General features: G+C 36.5%; 1 protein-coding gene across 2 annotated transcripts in view; it reads left to right on the top strand.

Annotated features, from left to right (window-relative positions):
- Positions 1-22513, top strand: part of TRPM7 (transient receptor potential cation channel subfamily M member 7) — a 53521-nt gene that overhangs the window by 11642 nt on the left and 19366 nt on the right. For both annotated transcript variants that reach the window (XM_032699761.1, XM_032699762.1), the window contains exons 2-17: positions 8215-8294; positions 9546-9584; positions 10052-10250; positions 11881-12094; positions 12528-12652; positions 13268-13439; positions 14307-14481; positions 15082-15205; positions 15825-15897; positions 16181-16281; positions 17163-17297; positions 18404-18457; positions 19031-19171; positions 19647-19781; positions 20390-20670; positions 21148-21376. In XM_032699761.1, coding sequence (XP_032555652.1) covers positions 8215-8294; positions 9546-9584; positions 10052-10250; positions 11881-12094; positions 12528-12652; positions 13268-13439; positions 14307-14481; positions 15082-15205; positions 15825-15897; positions 16181-16281; positions 17163-17297; positions 18404-18457; positions 19031-19171; positions 19647-19781; positions 20390-20670; positions 21148-21376 — 2277 coding nt within the window. The remainder of the gene's footprint in view (positions 1-8214; positions 8295-9545; positions 9585-10051; positions 10251-11880; positions 12095-12527; positions 12653-13267; positions 13440-14306; positions 14482-15081; positions 15206-15824; positions 15898-16180; positions 16282-17162; positions 17298-18403; positions 18458-19030; positions 19172-19646; positions 19782-20389; positions 20671-21147; positions 21377-22513) is intronic.

The following is a 22513-nucleotide window of genomic DNA, read 5'->3' as shown; positions in this document are numbered from 1 at the left end:
TATTTCTGAAGGTGGCCACCACTAATTCTGTCTTGCATCTAAGACTTCTATTCCCTGTGTGATGGGGAAGGAACTGGAGGTTGCTTGAGGAGGACAGCCATGAGATTCCGGCTGTGTGAGTTGTTTTACCTCCAAAAGCTTGCCCCAAGCCTCATTTCCAAAAATAACCCCAGAGTTTATAGTATTGTCTGTTTATACAGCCTCTCTGGCACGTGCAAGGTAAGCCTTGCACTTGCCAGAAATGTGAGGTATGAACCAAACTAATACTTTCATGTGGAGTAAACCTGATGAGCCAGGAAGTGCAGAGGCTTCAGCAGCCAGCACAGTGTGTCCCGTGGGTCCCTGTGGAAAGGACCAGGGAGAGTGGCCGTCCTTCATACCCACAGAAATGCTTTGACCCACTTGAAAAGGCTTGGCATCGTTCTGTGTATGCTGGTGAGTAGGAATGCTGACTCTGCCTTCCTGCTGGGCTTATTTAGGAGTGTGTGTAGGCTTGCAATCTGCATCAGTGGAACATCAGAACGATTGCAGGCTGCAGCTAAATCATTGGTGCTGAGGGAGGTGACGAGGATGCAGGCTATACAGTTGTATCACTGTAGATAAGGAAAAGTAGGCTGTGTGTTTAAAAATATGAGAGATTTGGGGTTGGTTTATATGGGTCATGAAACATTAAAAATGGATTTTAAATGAGGAAACCTATCAGAAAGAAGAGGGCACTGTATGACAGGCTTGAAAACATTCCTATGTACTTTTGCCATGCATTTTTTTTCCCCAGTTTTTTAATATCATTTGAACAAAGTGGATATTAACAGGTAAAACAGAGGTAACCAAAAAACTGAAGGTGTATTTTCCTTGCTCTTACTACCACATGCTCCCTTTCTGTTCTTTTCTTTCATGCATTGTTGTAAATTTTAGGAAGTAATGAATTATTTTCATCTCCTTTGAAAGCTCAGTAGTTTATTGCTTCTAGGTCATAACTTTGGTATATGTTTTGAAATACTTTTTGGTCTGTGAGCTCACAGGAAGTAATTTATAGATTCTTTAGCAGGGCTAAAATTTTTTAGCTTGGTATTTCATTAGTTGGGAGGATTGCAAACATAGACTCTTTTAAAATTAATTTACTTACTCCAGTGTACAGCAATGAAACTGGTTTACCGTCTACTGTGTTTTCCTTTTCCTACCAAAATTCCAAATTCTGTCCATGAAAGTCGTTGGGAAATAAAAATCAAATACATTTCTCTCTCTGCTGCCCCTCGGCTTCTCTGAAGGCATATTCAGGAGCAGCAGTGCCATCTGCTCTGCTGACAGTCTCAGGGAGTCTCTGATTTTGGCAAGTTTAATTACTGTATCTGTTATAATTGGACATTTAACTCTGAAGGTGTTTATTGTTATATCAGCTGAGAAAAAGCGAGTTCAAAATTCCACCAGTGTGTGTGTGTCTTCTGAAATCAGCTGATGGTTTATTCTCTTGTAACCTGAACTATCTCTTACTTTAGAATCAGCTATGAAATATTTTCAAGGTAAATTTTAATATTTCTTTTATGCCCTATGTGGATGGTGTATTTTTCTCATTTTAAGATTCAATTCTTTCTAAAGAAGAGGAGCAATTTTATGGCTGGTCTAACTGCGGAACAGCATGTACCTTCACCTGTTAAATTTATTTAAAAATGTGCTGCATTTACTCTGAATTTCTCACTGAAAGACCTGTATTGCAGTTATAAGATAACTTTCGCAATAATATGGGTAAAGTGAATTGAGATTGAATATAATAAAAATATTCCACAAATATTAGGTCTGTGGGTTTTTTCTAGTGTGTCAGAGTTAAAAGTAATGATTTCATAATGCTAAATTCTGTACATCAATTTAGGGTATTCTGAATTAAATGAATCTGCAAAAATTCCTAAACTACTGAATTATATGCTTTGTAATTATACAGTGAAATAATTCTCGCAGAATCAGCCTGTTCTTCAAATAGCAGGTTGGAATAATTTTCGTAAAGTTTAAGAGAACTGTAAAAATCCCTTTTGACAAATCTCAGTTACTCTTTGCATCCAGAGCTGCACGAGGGTTCGGTGAGTTCTGTGGTGGCTTTGTTACGTCAGAGAAGAACTTGATGAAACAATAGCTACTCTGTTAGAGACCTGGATTGCTGTGAAATCTGTTCAGAGCAAATCTCCTGAACTGTTTAATAAAGAATAGGATTGTTGAAGGTTTGTTTTTGGCACCAAGGGAGCCATTGAGATGAAGATTCCTATCGTTGCTTGCCGCTCATTTGAGGTTTGCTTCCCCTGAGCAGGAGAATTGACAGAAGGCTTTCTCTGACTGCCCTTTTTCCTTCCCTGCTTCAACAGTCTTTTATTTAAATAAAACCAGTACTTTTTTGCTGTCAAGCAGTGTATTTTCAGGGCTGTGGCAATATTTTCACTGGAGAAGTCTTTCAATCCAGAAAATTGGAGCTGTTTGGGTTCTTATGGGTCAAGTGAAGCCGGGTGAGCTGCTCTGCTCAGAACAGGATCTTCAACATAGCAGAGACACCTTTTCATGCATGATGGGTCTGTCTGAGTTGGTGACATTCTGTGACAAGAGGTGCCCTAATGCATTTGGGAAAAAGAGATAAATGAACCAATTTTTTCTTGTAGATGAGGCAAGTAGTTGTTTCAGAATAATAATGAAGTAGTCCTGATGGAGGCAGCAGGTAAAATATCCTTGCACAGATATTTTCATTTGTACTGGATTAAACAATAATTAAGATTAAAGCACAGTCCTTCTCATTTAGAGTGACATTCTTCACAGGGATACGTTAAAGCACTGGGTAGATATCTTGTGGCAATATTTGAACCTATATGTCTTTCTAGTACTGCACGTATCCCTACTTTTTATAGAAGTTAGTAAAAAAAATTGATGAGATTGACTTGTAGTGTACTTACTGATTGAGGAACAAATTCTGTAGGTGTTTTGTGCATTCTCTGGACATACAAAATTGTCATTCTTTGTCAGAGAGTCTTTTAAATATAGTTCGTAATACTAGCTGGCTAAATGCCTTGTTTCCCCCCCCCTTTTAAAAAACAAAAGAAAACAAAAAACCCCAAACAGAAATTATAGAAATATGTAATTCTAAATTGAAGGGAAAGCAAGTAAATTAAACGCCTGGGGTTTGCTGGAACCAAGAGTTTAAAACAAATGTTAGCAAATACATGGCATCAAACTACCTAACTTTTTCTTTTTTCTTCCCATCTGCTTATTTACTTAAAGCTAGCTGAAGTTTTGAAGACTTTACTCAAATGATAAATGTTTCCTTGAGGAACTAAGTTTTGTGCTCTGCTAGTTTTTTAATACAAAATTGAAAGGATTTTCTTTGGTAGAGAGACATGACTGTCTTTTAGATAACTCTCCAGCCCATACACTCCAGCTTAGTTACTCAGCTCATCCTGTGATGCACATTTTCAGTATCATTCAGTTAATTTGTGCTAAGAACAAGTCCAGGTGCTCTGCCTGGAGTGTGGTGCTCAGTGCCTTAAAGGTTTGAAGTGTCTGCTGGAAATCTTTGCAGTGAGAACTAGCATGCATTTTATTTATGGCACCTCTTCCCACAGAAAGCTTTATGAATTCTAAACTCCTTATAATATGTGTTAACTTAACTGGATATTGTATTTATCACGGTTGCTTGGCTTTATTTGGTTTTATTCAATGTATAGAGCATGAAAGTGTGAGGCTTTATGAGGTTTGTCTGGAATTTCTGCCTTTCAGCTATAGCTGCAGGAGCCCAGTGCTTGGCCAGGGGTTAGTTGTCTGGGCAGGGATCACAGGTCAGTCCCATGGTGTAGCACGTGTTTGGCTGATGGAGCGGGTTTTCAGATAAGAGATCCTCTGGTAAATCACGAAAAGAGTGTGTGCAGCATGTATAGTTATATAAGAAGCAGTAACTTCAAGTTGGAACATTGTCAGTGGACATTTCCTTGAATAGACAAGCTAAAGGACGCCCTTAGTACAGAATGTCTCTTAGAAATGTTTTGAAATTTATCTTGTTGGCTGTGACCTAGACAGATAGGACTCCTCTGCGACCATGCTAGCACAGCTATTCCTGCTGCAGAGTTTTCACTGTGTCTTCTTGTTTTCAGGCTTGCTGAAACCTTCCATGTATTTTCTTTTGTTCAGATGGAAAATAAACTTTTTGGAAAATTTGAGGCGATGGGGAAAGAATATAGAGTCTGTATTGATTTTTACTTAAAGGACAAATAAAATTGGAAGATCTATTCCTTTAAAAACTATTGCGTGTATCGAAATACTGTATGGTGTAAGCAAAGATTTGAAAGAGGAAATATGAGATGGTGTAGAAAAGTGATATGACTTCTAAATTTGAAACTCAGGTTTGTGCAGTCAGTAACTGAAATCTCCACTGTCAGCCTTCCACAGAAGTCACAGTTTGGAAAATTATTTTTTAATGCAGGTTGGTTTCCTGGTTCGGCAGGTCAGGTTTGTTGATAAACTGTCAACAGACCTGTGAGTTGGGGTGCACTGTTGCAAGCTGCAGAGTGATATATTTGGGATAAGTTAGATTTTAGTTTCGTAACAAATATTGTTACAATATTGTAACTTACTGTAAATATTGGAACTGATGAGCTACCGACAGTATGCAGTATCACAAAAAAGTAGAAAGAATAAACTGGGATCCCTTTGTACCTGAAAAAGTTCAGGATGGTCAGCTACACAATATATTTATAGCTGCCATATTTTTGTTAATTGAAAATCATGCGAGTCATTTTGAGATCTTGCTGAGCAGGCAGGCTTACTTTCTGTAGAGAAAACAGTTCAGACCAAGTTTGTTAGGTAAACTTGGCAAATTTCACAATAGTTTGATAAGGTTTTGCCATACTATTGTGCACCCATTGCTGCCCTGCTAAACTTAGTTGTCTTCTTATTTTTAGTGTGTTGAATGAGAGGCTCTTACAAACACTTAGGAGAGCTGAAGGGGGGAGTGGTTGTTTGTTTTTTTTCCTGAGACCTGATCTCATACTGTACTTTGATTGTTTCCTTTTTTTTTTTCTTTTTTTTTAAACCTGCTATATGCAAAACCTTAAATTATACAAGTACAAGTTTCATTCTGTGAAGAGCCTTGCTAAAGTTATCCATTATGAGTTTCAGTAGTAACATCTGCATCTGGAGCAGGTACACTTAGGTAATTTCTGTTGTTGGGGCTTTGGAGAGCTAAAGCTATTGCTGAATCAAACCCAGCTAATACTAAAATGGCTATGGTCAAACTTCCAGCTGCTGTAAAAGGCCGTGGGATTATCTTGACATTTATACACTTCCAGAACTCGGAAGTAGTTGGGCACGTTCTCTTGAACTTGTAGTTCAGCAAATGTTTGTGTAAGTTGTGTTTCAAATGGCAATTAAAATTATTTCAGCATTTGTGAAACTGTTAAGAAAGGACTTATTTATTTGAAACAGTGTAAAGTATTTCCTTTAATCATGATCCCAGTGTGACCATATCTCTTCTAGATTATTGAATCAAATCTATGTGCTTTTTGCTTCTTGAAGTTCTTTCAGAAATACTGAAAGGCACAGTGTCTGCTCAGAAGTCAGTACAACCAGAATGAGATCTCTTGCATAACCAGCTACAGCTTAAAGTCTGAGCCACTTGGGGATGAGGAGTTAGTAGGAACTGTAGCAAACCTTCCAAAAAGTAAAAGTTAAGGATTATTTTGTGTGTAGATGAGGTCCTGCCAACACTGATTGTTAAGAGGTCTTAATGTGGTGAAATTTCTGTAGGTAACTCACCTGTAGGAAAAAGTGAAGGTAGTTCTGGATAATATTAATTGTATTAAAATTTTTCTTGTACGTCTTAACTTTTATTTAGCTTGAGAGATTGAAAATGCACAGGAGAGAATTTGGAAAGCTAAGGTTTTTTCTACAAGTGCAATTTTGAAAGAAAAAAGTAAACAGTTGTAAAATAGCTCACTATATGCTGATATTACTTGTACTTTTTGCTAGAAGGCCCATGACCCATGTTGCCCATAACTATGGTGTAAAGTACACCTTCTAAAAATACACTGGGAAAACAGAGCACTCATCAGGGGTCACCCATTACTGGAAGCAGAGTTTGAGAGGTGCAGTTGTGTGTCCTGTACGGATGATGAAAAGCTTTAATAAGAGTAGGCAATTTTTCTGAAACAATCTGATAACTCCTATTGATTTTGGACTTCTGCCTTGATCTCCTATTTTAACTTAATCTTTAGCTGATAAGGAAGTATTTCTTTGAGGTAGTTGCTGCAACTGATTTATCCTTAACAGTGTCCTCATGTCATCTTCCTGTTTCTGATCATCACAGGAATGTTATGTAATAATAGTTCTTATTTACATGGAGGGCAATACAGCCCATATTTTTAATGCGATTTTTACCTGTTTATGAGAAGTGTCTCTCACTTACTCTTTTCTTTTCTTGATTTGTATTTTCTTTTTATTTTCTTTTTCCCTCTCAACAGAAAACAAGACCCTGTAATTAGCAAATCTTGTATAAAATCTCCTGCAATAAAGATTAATTATCATACAGGCATGCTTCTGCAGAGAGTTTAATTTTACCAAATGACAAGTCCCAAGTATGTTTTAATAACATTTTAGAGCCTCCTCTACATAAATAGCACAGTGCTGTACTGAAAGTATATTCACTGCTGAAGAATAGAGAGAAATCCTTGACAAGTGGTTAAAACTACATTCTTTAAGAGGAAAATTAACAAATCGTTGGTTGCTTTGTGGGTTTTTAATTTTTTTTTTGTTTTCAGAACTGTTTATTATGAAAAGTGGTGTTGCACATTGTGAGCAGAGTTCCTTGTCCCCAGCTTTGATCACCACTTCATAATAAAACAATATTGTGTGGAGCAATTGACGTAATTGCTTGTGGTTTATATTCTTTGGATTTTAACATCTGGCATGTTATGCTGTGATAGCTTCCTTGAAGGTATAGTTTTAGCCAGCTGGCTAAAACATCTAAGTATTAAGTGTCTCTTCTTTATCTTTTTATATTCTGGAGTATCTGCAGAGTTCATATATGAGCTTAAACTACTGCAGCTTTAAAGCAAAACTCAGTTTTAAGAAATGAAGTACAAAAACACCCGTGTAAACCGTGGGGACTCAGCAGAAAGCAGCTTCCAGAAGTGGGATTCACATCACAAGGGCTAAGGCTTAATAGTGTTAAGAAAAATTACGAGAGGAGGAAGCTAAAAATTTGGACCTGTGAGTAATATCTGTCAGGTTTTTTTCCCCTTGTTGTAAAATAAAACAGGTATGAAATTTATCAAATTTTTCTAAAAGTAAAATGTAAATGTAGAACATTGCTGTTAGCAATGAAGTAATTTTAACGTATTCTTAATAGGGATTTAAAGCAATATTGCATAACATGCAAATTAGCATTCCAAGATTTTTCATGTTTTTAATTACTAAAAATCATGTCTGAGTTCCTTTCCCAATGTATTGCTGAAACTTGACGTAGATGTTGTACATTATGATATTGTTTAGCATGTAATCTTAAGATTATCATGTAAGATAATGTTAATGTGGTTGTTTAAAGCAACTGAAATGAAATTCATGTCCAGTTATTTGAATAGGGAAGCATTTGAAATAGTGAACATCCTTGATTTCATGTTTCAGAACATGTTTCAAGTCTAAGCTTAAAACGCAGTTCAGAGATGCCAATTAATTTTGTTTACTGAAATGAAAAGTATTTTGATGAAGAAAGAAGGTTATGACTTATTTATTGCTACTAGAAAAGATTACCAGTGTTGTTAGAAAGCTTCCTTACCCACAATTTCAAGATTAAAATTCCACTTTATTAAAGAGGGAAAAAGATCAAATTACTGTTAGTGTAGTGCAATTAATTTAAAAAATTAATTGATTATTTTTCTTAGCAAGATAGGTCACCAGTGTATTTTTTTTTTTTTTTACGTTTGTATTTGCATATTAAAAGTTTTTGCTATTTGAATGTTAGCATTGAAAAATACTGCTTTGGATTTTAAGGGACTTGTGTATAAGTTACATAATGATTCTGGTTGTCTCAACTTCTGGAGAGATATGTGGGATGTCCTTATAGGGTCATATGTGGTTTAAAGGTTTTTGAGGTAGCAAACCCCTCATTCTAACTCTTGTTTCCTTAAGAAGCATTTTTCACTGCAAAGGCTTATGATTTATATTTTATAACGCTGTTATGCTTTTTTTTTTCAGTCCCAGAAATCCTGGATAGAAAATACTTTCACGAAGAGGGAGTGTGTGTACATTATACCAAGTTCAAAAGACCCCCACAGGTAAAAGTGAAATGGTGCAAGAACCCATTGCTGCTCTTTAAAATTAAAGAAGTCAGTATTGTAAAGAGTGTTGGACTAACTGCTTTGTCTGTAAGAAATACTGTCTTGAGTTCATGCTTTCAGGATCAGGATTTTTAAGCTTCATATATTTGAGAGCAGCTTAGAAACCGTTCCTTCTGAGGTTGGGAGAACTTCTATTTCAGTCTTTTCCATAAAAAACCCTTATGAATCTCTTTTGTTCTGTCGGGGCAGAGTATTATTTTTCATTTAAGAACTTTGTTTTTAAACAGAAAAAGAACTAAGGAAATGCTGTAGAAATTTTAAGTTATTGTAAATAATTCACCTCGTTCCTTGAAACCATGTGACATGAGAAGCTTTTAGAATTTATAGCCGTGATTGTAGAACATGGAAAATTTGCAAATGCAAACCAAGTAATTAGGAAGCTGTTAAAATTTCCAGAGCGTTTAACAAGGAACAAAATGGTCTTCAACACTTGCCCTTTTACTTTAACCTGTTTGTAGCTTACAAGGGACTTTAAAACTTTCCCACCAGGTTCTGCCCTTCAGCTTCTAAAAATCACCTCCTGTTGTTAGTGAATTGCTCATTGTTGTTTCTGAGTTATGCATAAATTAATCAAATGTGGACTGGATATTTTGGTATGTGTTGATGATATTTAGCTTTTAGTATAGACAGTTATAATTTAGTAATTTTTAGAGAAGATCTAAAGCTACAGGTCAGTGTTAAAAACATAAATGATTAATAGCAGTGTAACTTTTACAGCGGACAAAATTTAAAAATCATTTATGCACAACGTCTGAGTAAAATTGAAGACTTCTGTCTGACATCTCTATTTGTACACTTTTGTATGCTGACTCTTAACCATAATTGGTTAACAGCTGCTTATGAAAGCAGTGATACAAATTTATCTGCTATGCTAATTTTAGATGTTAAGAAAGCTGTTAGCAGGAAAACATGGAAAATGTTTAATATGGAAGATGAGAGAAATCACATAATGAACTGTATGGAAAGACACTACTGTATAAAATACAGACAAGTTACCATGTTGAAAATGGACAAATTTAGGCATCATGTTTTCCATTTATTGGAGTTCTCTTTTGTTCAGCAGTCTTTCTGTAAGCACATAGTGGTCTGAGTGGTCGTGTGTCCTGTCCCATCCCATCCATGTCCCTCCTTCCTCTGCCCTTGAAGTTGAAACTGAACTTAACTCACATCTTTCAATATTTCTTACAGATGCCTTCCAGGATGTCAGATTTGTCAGCAACTTGTCAGGTAAGAGTTCTTTGTAATTAAAATATTTATGAATATTTTTCCATTAAATAAATGCTTTCATAATAGGGTTTTTATAAGTTTTGATCAATATTATGAATGACAAGTTGGTGAAAGGTTAGATATAAAATAAATGTAACTAATGTTTAAAGAACTATCTCCAATATGTAGATCACGAATTATTGAATATTATATAAATTATTTGACTTCAAAGAATGAGTTTTTTCTGGCCTCCAGCTTGCTATCTCAGTGAGCTTCAATAATTTGCGTAATAAAATGTATTGTAATTACGTATTGCCATAAATATTTATGGCAACAAGGCTTGCTCTGGAAAAGCAATATTTTCTAATATTTAAAATCTTTGCTTTCTAAATCTAATCTGTTTCTGTTATAGACAAAAGAAGTTCCTTTCTTTTATTTTGTAATAATAGTACTTACTAAAGTGTTGTACATGGTGTTGTCGGGTGCAGGTGCTGCTGTGGCCGCTTGGTCAGACAACACGCTTGTTTTACTGCGAGTCTGGCTATGAAATACTCGGATGTGAAGCTGGGTGAAAACAGTAACCAGGAAATAGAGGAGTGGTCAGTGGAAAAACATACAGAACAAACCCCTACTGATGCTTACGGTGTCATCAACTTTCAAGGGGGATCTCATTCTTACAGGGCTAAGGCACGTATGACATTCTGTTGTTTGTATTTTTTTTTTTGTTACTCTATGTTGATATTCTGGATGCTTCACTTCTGAAATTGTAGGCTGAAGTATTATCACCCATTTTGTGACAAGCCAGTTCCTTCTTCTGTGCTAGTATTTTTTGTTGTGATCTGAATTCTTTCTGATTTTCGTTTGTTAAAATTAGTTTTTCATGACTAAAGTTGCTCAGATCTATCAGAATTAGTTGTATTCAAGTACAGCCATACCTTCAAATTGTGAATGGTAATAAGAATTCATGAACACTTCAGCAAAACATTGCATTAAGAACTAGGTGTTACCATTTCAGACTTCATGAAAATACAGCATAACAACATTGTTACATTTTTATAGGACCTGTTAAGTAATATCTGCTATCTTAACCCTCTAGTCATAATTTTCAGAATCTGAAAAAAATTTATTTAAAATTAAGGACAGATGTAGAATATGCTTCTTTATGAGATTTTTAACAGTCATTAAAGCGTAGCTGTACTGAACAGAATAACTAAGTTTTTGGGGAGAGGAGGTTAGTTAAAAGCAAGGATACCAATAAATCAAAATTTTGGAAACCAGTTCTTAATTCCCAAGTGCACATGTACTGGAGAGGCTAAAAAAGTGGAAATTCTGACAGATTCTTCACAGCCATTTTGTGAAGGATTTTTAGTTGTGGTAGAAGTTATTTAATGCTTATGCAATAATAGGCTACGAGGGGTTCTTGTGCAGTGTGGCTCCTGTAGCAAAACTGAAGTGCTTTTGAGGGAGCTGTGTTGTTCATGCAGAACCCCTAAGGACAGTCCAGTGCTTTAAGTCAGATCATCTCTGAAATGGGAAGGGCCCTTAGCAGAGTTCTTTCATGTTGGTAATAGCAGTGTATGGGTTCCTCTGTACTCTTAGTATAGCCTAAAATTGCTGTGAACCCTTTTCTAGGTGCACAGAAATAGCAGCTGCCCACACTCCTTCTGCAGAGTGCAAGTGGGGTTGCTCAAACCAGTTAAATGGAGTAGTGGTGGTTTTTTATTTAGAACTTGATTCAGGAAGGGTTTAATTTCTGCACACTATCCCCTCCTCTATTGAATAGCTTGTATTGAAGATGTGGCAGTATTTTAGCTAATCAACCATCTACTTAATCTTATGCTGTTAAAGATGGCAAGTTAAAAAGCTGCCAGTTTTGAAATTTTCTATTAAAAAATGTAGGTTTTCTTCCCACCAGGAACAGGGGAGGAAAACCAAGCAACTGTCTGAAAAAGTCTTTGCAGGGGACATGAAAGCCTCTCCCCAATAGAACTTTTATAAATGCTTCTGAATTTCATCTAACTTAGAGATCATCCAGTGCTCTCATAAAGACTCATTTTTCCAAGTCCTTGTGCCAGTAGGATGGAATACCAGGATCTTTTTGTAGTCGTGCCTTGTCCAAAACTTGCTTTCCAAACTGTTAACTGCCTTGTCCTTGACTCTAGAGGACGTGAAGGAAGCTTGTTCATTTATTGCATCTGCTGTGTTTTGAGAAAGTGAATTACGTTTTCCAGAGCCAGGAATAGGATAATATGTCCTGAAATATGCCCTGGTTCTTTTCACATGTTGGAACCTTTTAACTCTCTTCTTGTACCTGCAGTATGTGCGACTGTCATATGACACCAAACCTGAAGCTATTCTGCAACTTATGCTTAAAGAATGGCAGATGGAGTTGCCAAAGCTTGTTATATCTGTACATGGGGGCATGCAGAAATTCGAACTTCACCCACGCATCAAACAGTTGCTTGGCAAAGGTCTTATCAAAGCTGCAGTGACAACAGGAGCCTGGATTATAACTGGAGGAGTGAACACAGGTAAAGAACTACTAAGGAATGTGCACAGTTAACTGGATTAAGGTTTATAAGAGCCAAAAGATTTAACGGATGCATAGCTTCCTCTTAAAGCAAAGTAAATTTGAGTGAGTTTGGTCCGGTGAAATTAAAATACATTTTGAGCATGTGTAGTTGGAAGCGGGCTGCTGTTTTGTCTTGCAAAGAGAAATAAAGTGTTGGGGAGGTGTTGGGTTTTGGGCTTTTTTTTTTTTTGGTTTCGTTGTTTGTTTTCTAGGTTTTGTTTATGAAACCACAAGAGGAAAAACTTAATGTGATTAAAAACAAGTACAATAATGTACTGTAGCTCTCTATTACCAAAATAAAACAGTTAAAGGTCCAGTTACCTAAATAAAACAGTTGTATTTCTTAGTAAGGTGCAGCATTCAATACATATGATCTTTTTATGTACAAACAGGTGTTGCAAAACATGTTGGGGATGCTCTAAGAGAACATGCTTCCAGATCATCTCGAAAGATTTGCACTATTGGGATTGCTCCGTGGGGAGTGATTGAAAACAGAAATGACCTTGTTGGAAGAGACGTAAGGATGAATTACCTAACTGAAATAATGATTTACCCCATGTATTTTTTGACAAATCTGCTCAAGCATGTTTTTTCCCTTGCTTTACATCATTGGAATACTTGCTTTACTGTGAAGATACACTGACATCTGTGACTTATGCAAGATCATTATGTATAAACAAGTTGCAAAATGCAGATGTGCTACAGGAGGAGCTTGTTCTTAAGTGTTTAATCCTTTTTTTCTCCCCTACTGATACTGACTCAAATTACAAAAATGTTAAAGTATTACAGACAATTCACATTTAGAGAGGATGTTAAGTTGAAAAATTTTGATGTGGAGTCTTCAGTGCTACTGTTTGCCAGAGCAGTCACAAGTTTTCCCCAAAGACATCTCTTTAATGGATCTTATCTCTGTTATCCCTCAGAACAACTTCCTTTAGTGAAATAATTATCTGCTTCCCTGCACAAAGTTCAGAGCTACAGCTGTTGGTGTATCCTGACCCAAGGCAGGCTTTTATGTGTCAGTGCTTCTCGTTGAGCCACCAGTTCTTGTGTCTAGACAAAAGGTTAAGTTTCACAGAAACAAGTATGAATCTTCACAAGTAAAAGACATTGTTGTGTGCTTATACTCTAGGTGGTCGCTCCATATCAAACCTTGTTAAATCCATTAAGTAAACTAAACGTCCTAAATAACCTCCATTCCCATTTCATTCTGGTGGATGATGGAACAGTTGGAAAGTATGGAGCAGAAGTTAAATTGCGAAGAGAACTGGAAAAAACCATTAATTTGCAACGGATCCATGCGAGTAAGTAATTCTGCTGCCTGAGGGTTGAGTGTTACTGTGCTTTAATGAAAAAGGTACTTGGCACCAAACATCTGAATGACAAAGTAGAAAAATTAAGTCTTTTGTTTCTGTTTCAAGTCTCAATTTGCAAATTTCAACAGAAGCTTTGAACCCTAGAGATCGCTGGTAGATTTATGGTTTCTCTGGGACCAGTGAGGAGAGTCTTTTGAATAAGGTTGTCTATTTACTTTGATAAAGCAAGTGTAAGTCAGTTCAGGTCTTGGTATGTTGTCAGACCTTCCTGGTCTGATTGATTAATGGTTTTGATACCATTCACTTGCAGTTACACAATGGGGCAATTGAGTTTGTAAAACGTCATCTGTTTGTGCAAAGAAGCCATGACTTATTTTTGGGTGTTTTCCCAATTATGGAGCAACACGTTTGACTCTTCTAGGAATGCTTGCTTTTGCAATGTTTCCCATCAGTAGAGGGTTTCTATGTACCCATATTCAAATGATATATGTACTGTCATATGTATAGTATGTCATTGTCAAACTATTTGGGGGAAGTTAGAGGAGGAGTTCCAAAAGAAAAATTTTTCAGTTTTCTGCCTTAGTTCATGAATATTTCTGTGAAGAATCTCCTCTGTTCTGTAGACTGTATTCCATTGTATTTACCAGCTTTGCAGTGCTTTCCTCCCAGCCCGAAAGTATAAACAGTGCTTGAAACCATGTATTAACAACAGTTAACATGTCTGGCAGGCAGCACTTTAATTTTTATTCAATGAAAAGGGAAAACTTGATTTATTAAATGTGTGAAATTGATCTTAGCATTCCCTATACACCTACAACACTGTCTGGTTTTCATTACTTTTTTGCAACTTTCCAGGAATTGGTCAAGGTGTGCCTGTGGTGGCACTTGTGTTTGAAGGGGGCCCCAATGTCATCCTCACAGTTTTAGACTTCCTTCAGGAAAGTCCCCCGGTGCCGGTGGTGGTTTGTGAAGGAACTGGTAGAGCTGCAGACATACTGGCCTATGTTCACAAGCAAACAGAGGAGGGAGGGTAAGTCCCAGCACTGCCAGCCAAACTACCTGTCATACATAGGTGGGTTTTGAGATCATTTCCTAATGAATTTGTGCAAGAGCCTTTTCTGTTTGGGGCAGAAAACACTTGGCTATTTCAAGTGTCATTTCAAATAATAAGAGGGATGTGGTCAGGCTCCACAATACTTAGTGACTTCTAGTTAGTTGTCAGCCTTGCATAAATCCTTAAACATATTGGGTCCTTGTTACAGGGGATGCCTCAGACAGGAGGCAGGGGTGATGTAGCTGTAAACCAAACAACTTTGCCCATGGTAAGATCACAAGCAGATTATTCAGCAAAGTAAGTGTCAAAATCTTTTCGTTGATGGTATCTCAGAATTCAGTAAGGGAAGGAAAGGGAGAGAGAGCTGAGTTACTTTTATGAGGCAGTAGCAGAAAATCGTAGATTAAGCAACCTATACCTTCTAAAGGTTTTGCCCAAGGTTTTGCCACAGAAACAGTGATAATCTTATAGATAGTAGGACTCTGAATGGGCATGTTGAAACTAATTAAATGAGTTGTTGTTCTTTTTGTTCGTGTATAAAACAATTGCTCTCCTGTTTGTTTGTTTCAATCTCAGGAATGTTCCTGAGGGTGCTGAGCCTGAAATCATTTCAACCATCAAAAAGACATTTAACTTTGGTCAAAGTGAAGCAGTTCATTTGTTTCAGACACTGATGGAATGCATGAAAAAAAAAGAACTTGTAAGTAGATCTTGCCATAAAATTTTCTATGCGAGGTGCATGCATTTATGGATATATGATATGATTTTTTGTTTTCTTTTTTTTGTACTTTTAGTTATGACTACTAACAAAAGTACACTTTTGTTAGTACTCTGCATGTTAGTACTCTCTGCATGTTTTAAACAAAATCACCTCATAGAGTTTTATATGTAGTTCAGGGACTGGTGTCTCATTTAGGCATCATTACGTTGGTTTAAAATTACCATATTCAGCTAAACATGTTTGCTGGCAGGTTAATCTCGACCTAGAATGAACTGGAGAGGTAAACAGGGTCCTGTGTTACAGACAAAAGAGTATTGTAATCACAGTAGGAAGAGATGTTCAAATTGATTGAAGAGTGTGAAGGATTTGTGCTCTGCCTTTACCTGTAATGGATTGTCTTGTGTGACACCCAGTTAGGAAAACAAAACAAAAGAGTGCGTGCTAAATGCTTAAATCAAGCGTAGCAAGCTTAAACTGCATCAAAGACAAGGTGTCTTTTATGTCAGGAATTGAAATAGATTAAAAAAGACTGGAGCTAATCACCTTTGCCCGAAAATAACTTCAAAATATGTTTTCCTCATTTTTCCCTTTTGGACAGATTACAGTTTTTCATATTGGGTCAGACGAACACCAGGACATTGATGTTGCAATACTTACAGCTTTGTTGAAAGGTGAGACTTAAGAGCATTTGGAACCTCCAGCTATTATTGTTTAGTCTGTAGATGATGGATTATTTATACAATACTATAGCCAGTAGGAATCTTTAGTTTTTAAGCAAAAAAAGTATTTATTGTGTTTTCTCATTGCGTAATACCGTAATGTGACATAAATGATAAAATATGGTGCATAACTTTGTAGTGGATTGCTTGATTTGGTCTTTTTAGGAAGCAAGAATGTTTATTAGCTTGTATTTTAATTAATTTTATATTTTCTTCAATGTGTTTGCTTCTAAAGGCACGAATGCATCTGCATTTGACCAGCTTGTTCTTACACTTGCGTGGGACAGAGTTGACATAGCCAAAAATCACGTTTTTGTTTATGGGCAACAATGGCTGGTATGTAATGGTCTGGATCAAGCAAAATTATAATTATGATGATTTCTAAAAGAGAAGCACAATTTACTGTAAAGAGTGAATCTTTTGACTTTTGTAGAGAGAGACTCTGGAATACTGACACACTTATTTGTGCACACTGCATAGTCTTACAGCTGTTTTGCTGTTATGTATTTGAAAATGATTCAAAAATTTTAGAAATGTGCTAAGTCTCCTGAATAACTAGCAGAGCAAAGACATTACAAAAGGTGGAAGCTGAATTCATGTTAGTCAGATGCTCTTTATTCCTTGCAGCTGCATGATCATGGAAAGTTATTAAGCAGCATCTACTAAAATGCACTACTGGGAGCACTGCAGTGTCTTTTGAGGCAGGGACAAAATGTCTGTTTCTTGCAGTTTGAAAATTAGTTTAAAAACTGCATGGTGGTTCTTGCCTTTTCCCTTTATTACTGTAAAAATAAAACACAAACTTATTGAGTGTGCAGTCAGAAGTATGTACTGTAAGGCTTATTGACTGAAATGGTGGCTCCAACCATTTGCCTTCAAAGCAAATTGTGCTTTCAGTGTTTTATATCTCTATGTTTTATCCAATATCAATCTGTGAGAACAGCTTAATCATGTTAGACCAAATGTCTACTTAGTCCCATGTACTGTCTCACTAGGAGATACCTATGAAACAGTTAAAGTCTTCGGAATATTCTCTCATCTTGCAATTGTGTGAAATTCAGGGGATATTCTGAACCAAAGGTGACACCTTTATAGACATGTAAGGTTTCTACAACCCTGTAAATGAATGAGGTTGACACATTATCTAAGTGCACTTCTGTGATGCCCTGTTTTACTGGCTCTCTCCAGGCTCTACCCTTGTTACTTATTTGTTGTAGGTTGGCTCCCTGGAACAGGCTATGTTGGATGCCCTTGTGATGGATAGAGTTGCATTTGTGAAACTTCTGATTGAAAATGGAGTAAGCATGCACAAATTTCTTACAATTCCCAGGCTGGAAGAACTTTATAACACAGTAAGTAAATGATTGCTTTTTAAGCTACTTTTAGAACAGTTTTTTAGTTGCTCAGCATGTTGGATATGGGTTGTGTGCACCAGTCTGAAGGTGTGTTACAGCCCTGTTGTGGAACTCATGAAATGTGTAAACCCTCCTCACAGTAGAGAAGAGAACAAGAGAAAGGCAGATAGGTGAAACTTGTGCACAAAATATGGGATCTGTAGGGCTTCATAGGATGAATGCTGTCTATAGCAGTTAACATTATCACAATAGTTGTAAAAATAGTTTAATTTGTGAACCTGCCTAGTTGTAAATATTACTTAGAAAAATTTTGTTGCTCTAGATGTTGATTTAAGAATTTCAAGGGAGTTTTGCCTAACACTTAAGTGTTCCGCCAAAAATTAGCTAATGTAGTACAACACATGTACTGATGAGTGGTACAGAAATATGGCTTAGGCTTGCATTGACAGTCTCATTTTCTGCTTTTGCCAAAGAAAAAAAAGGAAAAAAGAATTAATTCTTTAGCCAGTAGAGCTCTGTAAAGGAGCCCATGTGATAAGGTTTTTTTATTAGCTGTATTTTTAATTATTTTCAAATAAGTAATTAAATAATTAGATGTGGCTAACCACATGTCGGTAAGTGTAACAGTTCATGCACTCACAGGAAATCAGAGAAGGAATTAAAATCCACTTTAGTAAAAAGGGGGATTGTTCAGACTAAAATTTAAAATGTAAGGGAGCTTTTACTATGGATCCTGCAATACTGTAAACATGAGTATCAGTCTGTGTTCCTGAAAATTCATTCTGCTTTTTGTGTTCTGGTTTTGTTGGGATTTTATTTTTTGCTTGTTTTTTTCCCCACCTTCTTTCTTTTTTGGACAAACCGTGAGTGTAATATTATGCCCCAAACTAAAACGGAAATAAAATGCAGCAAAAAAGGAAATAGTCTGTAGCAACTACAATACTGTGACATATTTGCATCTGTTGCATTTCTGTTTAAAAGCTAGGGATTTTTTTATTTGAGCCAACATGCAAAAGTATTTGACTCGTACTGTAATTTTCTCGTGTTGCTGCTGCACGCGAATTTCTCATTCCAAACTTTTTTCCTCTCTTTTTTTTATGAAGAAACAAGGCCCAACTAACCCAACACTCTTTCATCTTGTTCGGGACGTCAAACAGGTATGCTGTAAATGTACAAATCTGTCAAACCAACAATGGTAGTTTTATGGAAATTTCTTGTATTTGACTGTCCATTTGATCTGTAGCTTATTAATTAGGTTTTATTGTAAGTAATAAGTTACCTCTTCAGACATTTTTTGTTTTTAATATTTGCTGTTGTATGCTTGGTGCCCTGCTGCCTGAAAGATGTTAAACCTGAAGAATGTTGTCTTCTTCATCTTCCTTTTGAAAATTTTCCTTCTTAGGGGGATGGAAAGCTGATACTCTCAGCTAGGAGTACTTCTGTTAAAATAAAAGACAAAAAACCAGTGTGTCCCTCCTGCCCCCAAGGAAATAAACATCTATCCTGCTAAGGAAGATTGTATAGAACAGAAGCTATAACCTAGTCTTTCTTTGAAAATAATAACTGTTGAGCCATGTAGATGTTTCTTCGTCTTGATGTGGTTTTTTTTTTTTAATAATGAAATTTTGTTTGTTTTTGTTATTTAGAACTGTGATAGAACATGTAGAAACACTCTAAGCAAGCTCAAGATTATAATTTGAAAAACTAAAAAATACCTTCTGTATTCCTAGGGAAATCTTCCTCCAGGATATAAAATCAACCTGATTGATGTGGGACTGGTTATTGAATATCTGATGGGAGGAACCTATAGATGCACCTATACAAGGAAACGCTTCAGAGCGATATACAACAGTCTGAGCGGGAACAATCGGGTATGTAGCAGTGGGGTAACGGGACCTATGTTCTCAATTAAAATGTGTTTTGGAGAAAAACTGGGTCCACGTTGTTTTGTTCCTCTTGTTAATGGACTAGTTCTTTTCAAGGCAGTGGTAAGGCCTATGAGGGCAGCTGAGAGCTGGTTTCGGATTGAGAGCAAACAAAAGGGTTTGTTCTCCTGCTCCTTATTCTGGCACATCCTTATTTCTTCTCTGTATTCCCTCTTTTCCTACTCCTAGGGGAAGAATGGGCACTAAACATGCAGATTATGTAGGGCTTGGGGTGCAGACATCTTAGCTCCTTGTGTAAGCTACACTAAACAAGAAGTGTAACTGCCTAATTTGCTGACTTAAAAATAACGAAAACAAACAAGAAACCATGTTAAATATCCGGTCAAAATTCTGGTTGTGCTGTCATGTAAGCTCATCAATGTTTCAGTAACCAGACACCTTCTCCTTATCCCTGTTACAGAGGTCTAGTCGAAATCCTTCAAGTGCTACTCCTCAGATGTGTAAAAGCCACGAGTCTTTTGGTAACAGGGCAGACAAGAAGGAAAAAATGCGCCATAATCATTTCATCAAGACAGCGCAGCCATACAAACCAAAGGTATGCAAGGGTGAGGGGAGCACGGTGGGGGCTTGTTTCAAGCAGCTAAGACTGGAAAGCCTGGTTGAAATCCAAGTGCTCACTGAAATGTGAGTAGCAGCAATTGCACTGAGTTTGGTAAAGCTGGAATTTCAACCTTGCTTTTGTACTTGTTTCTAAATGGTAGCTGTTTTACTGGATTCTGTAAAGAGTGTTTCTCTTTCAGTATAGTTCTGGGTGAGCTTTGATATGCTAGGGACCAAAAAGCTTATCTTTAACACGAGCAATGGGGGAGGAACTCAGTAGATTCAGAGCAAGATTTGACCATGTATTACTACTATAAGCAGTTTCCATGAGTTTCCTCATTTGTATGTAGGTATATTAGCTACTGCTTTTCTTTTCATCTATAATTCAAAGTAACTCAGTCTCACAATTATTAAAATGATTTGGACTCAGCTGAAGTTTTCGAACAAAAGTTCCAGCTGCTTTTCAAGTCTTCAGAAATTCTTTTTTTTCTTTTTTATAATTATATATAATTTGGTATTGGATCACTCAGCATTTTATTTCAAGTTTATGCAACGACCGAGTATAGAGACTTAAAAATGTAACTTCCTGCTTTTATTTTAAAGATTGACACTGGTGCAGAAGAGGGAAAAAAGAAAAGAACCAAAGATGAAATAGTAGACATAGATGACCCTGAAACGAGACGTTTTGCTTATCCTCTCAACGAGCTGCTGTTGTGGGCGGTGTTAATGAAGAGGCAGAAAATGGCCCTTTTCTTCTGGCAGCACGGGGAGGAGTCCATGGCAAAAGCTTTGGTTGCTTGCAAAGTGTATCGTTCAATGGCATATGAAGCAAAACAAAGTGACCTTGTTGATGATACTTCAGAAGAACTGAAACAGTATTCCAAGTAAATTGCGTTTATATTGTTCAAAATATTTTCCTGGCATTTGCAATAAAGTATATATGAACTATATATGAACAAAACAAACTGTTCTGTTAGCACACTTGAAGACAATTCCTTTTTGCAAAAAAAAGGGATTGAGTGGCACTCTAGTAGAAGTTTCGTATTAGATATTGCTCCCTCTTGAGAGCTGTTACAAGTCTTTATTTATAATTGAATTAAAAGAACAATGAATGTGCCATTTACTTCTGTGTAATTTCTGAGTGTGTTTTAATAGCTGTTTGTAGCATGCATATGTTTTTAATAGAAACCACAGATTGATGTGTTATAGTTACAAATTACCATGTATCTGCACAGAAGGGTCAAATAATAGTCCCTTCAAGTTGTGCTATTGGGAATTTGTACAGGAAAATTCATGCTAAACTCAAGGTCATTTTCTATAGTATCTATCTATTTTGTTTTGTTATTTTTTCTTCATTCTAGTGAGTTTGGCCAACTGGCAGTTGAGCTGTTAGAACAGTCCTTCCGACAAGATGAGACTATGGCCATGAAATTATTAACCTATGAGCTTAAAAACTGGAGCAACTCCACTTGTCTGAAGTTGGCAGTGTCATCCAGGCTCCGTCCCTTTGTAGCACACACTTGTACACAGATGTTGTTATCGGATATGTGGATGGGAAGGCTGAACATGAGGAAGAATTCATGGTACAAAGTAAGTTTTGTTGCAGTTTACTGATGTAAAAAGGGCCAATGGAGTTTATGTTTAAAGGGAAGGAAAGTGTGTGTTTAAATGCTATTAGTATAAAGCTTCCACAACTATAGCTTACATTAATAAATCCTGTAAACCAGTCTCCTATAACATAATCAAAACTGGAAGTATTTGTTGTAAACTCTTCTTTTGACACTCTATTATCTTTTCAAATAAGGTACAGAAATATAGAAGGCAAAAACCAGGCAAGTAGCCTTTAATCAGAGGCTTAAAGAGATCATGTGAATACTAATCCACTACTAAAAACAAAGTAGTAACAAACCTTAACAGATGGAAAACCTGCTGTAAGACTGTAGTTTTGTGCATTCTGGCTTTTTACAGGGAGCACATAATTCCTATTTTGGAGGAACTGAGCAAAAGCAGGGCACAGAACAAAACAAGGGTAGGCAAATCGGGGACAGGTGTTCCAGTGGTGGCCTTTGTGATATAGATCAATTGAACCAAAATGGGAGTTGCATATTTCTTTGAAATGGTGTGCCAAAACCTGATTGTTGCTAGAAATATAATGAAATAAAGCTTTCCTACAAAATATCTACAAGCATAATTTAACTTGTGACCTACTAAAATCTTGTTTGATAACTGATTAACCATTTTCTTGCTTGCTTTGTAACATGCTAATGACAGTAAATAGCTTTCACTTACTCTCTTCACCTATACCTTAGCCCATTTTTCTGCCATAAATTGAAAAAACAACCCAAAACCAAACACACACCACTCCTCCCTCCCCCTGCTAATCACAACCTTGTATATGCATTTAAAATACACCTTAACTGTACACAGCTTCAGAGTTTCTGGGAGTGGATTAAATAACAGAGTGTGAACAGAACATCTCTATCTTCAGTCTTGAAGTAGATTCTTTCTAGTAGCTTTTAGTTTTGGAATTTGTTGTTTTTTTCCCATTTCCTTTATCTTCAAATCAAGAAACACTCTGAATATGTGATCTTAGGCTCTTAAGTGTATGTACAAATAGTATCAACTAATTATTTTCTACATTTTTCCCCCTCAGTAACAAGCAAGTGAAATTTAAATTATATATTTTCAGAGGATATTCTGTGTGTTGGTGTATTGTGATACTTTAAT

Source organism: Chiroxiphia lanceolata, chromosome 12 (genome assembly GCF_009829145.1).
Source record: "Chiroxiphia lanceolata isolate bChiLan1 chromosome 12, bChiLan1.pri, whole genome shotgun sequence".
In the NCBI taxonomy this organism is placed as follows: domain Eukaryota; kingdom Metazoa; phylum Chordata; class Aves; order Passeriformes; family Pipridae; genus Chiroxiphia; species Chiroxiphia lanceolata.
Note: the sequence above shows the minus strand (reverse complement) of the source record. Positions and strands in the feature narration are given on the sequence as shown.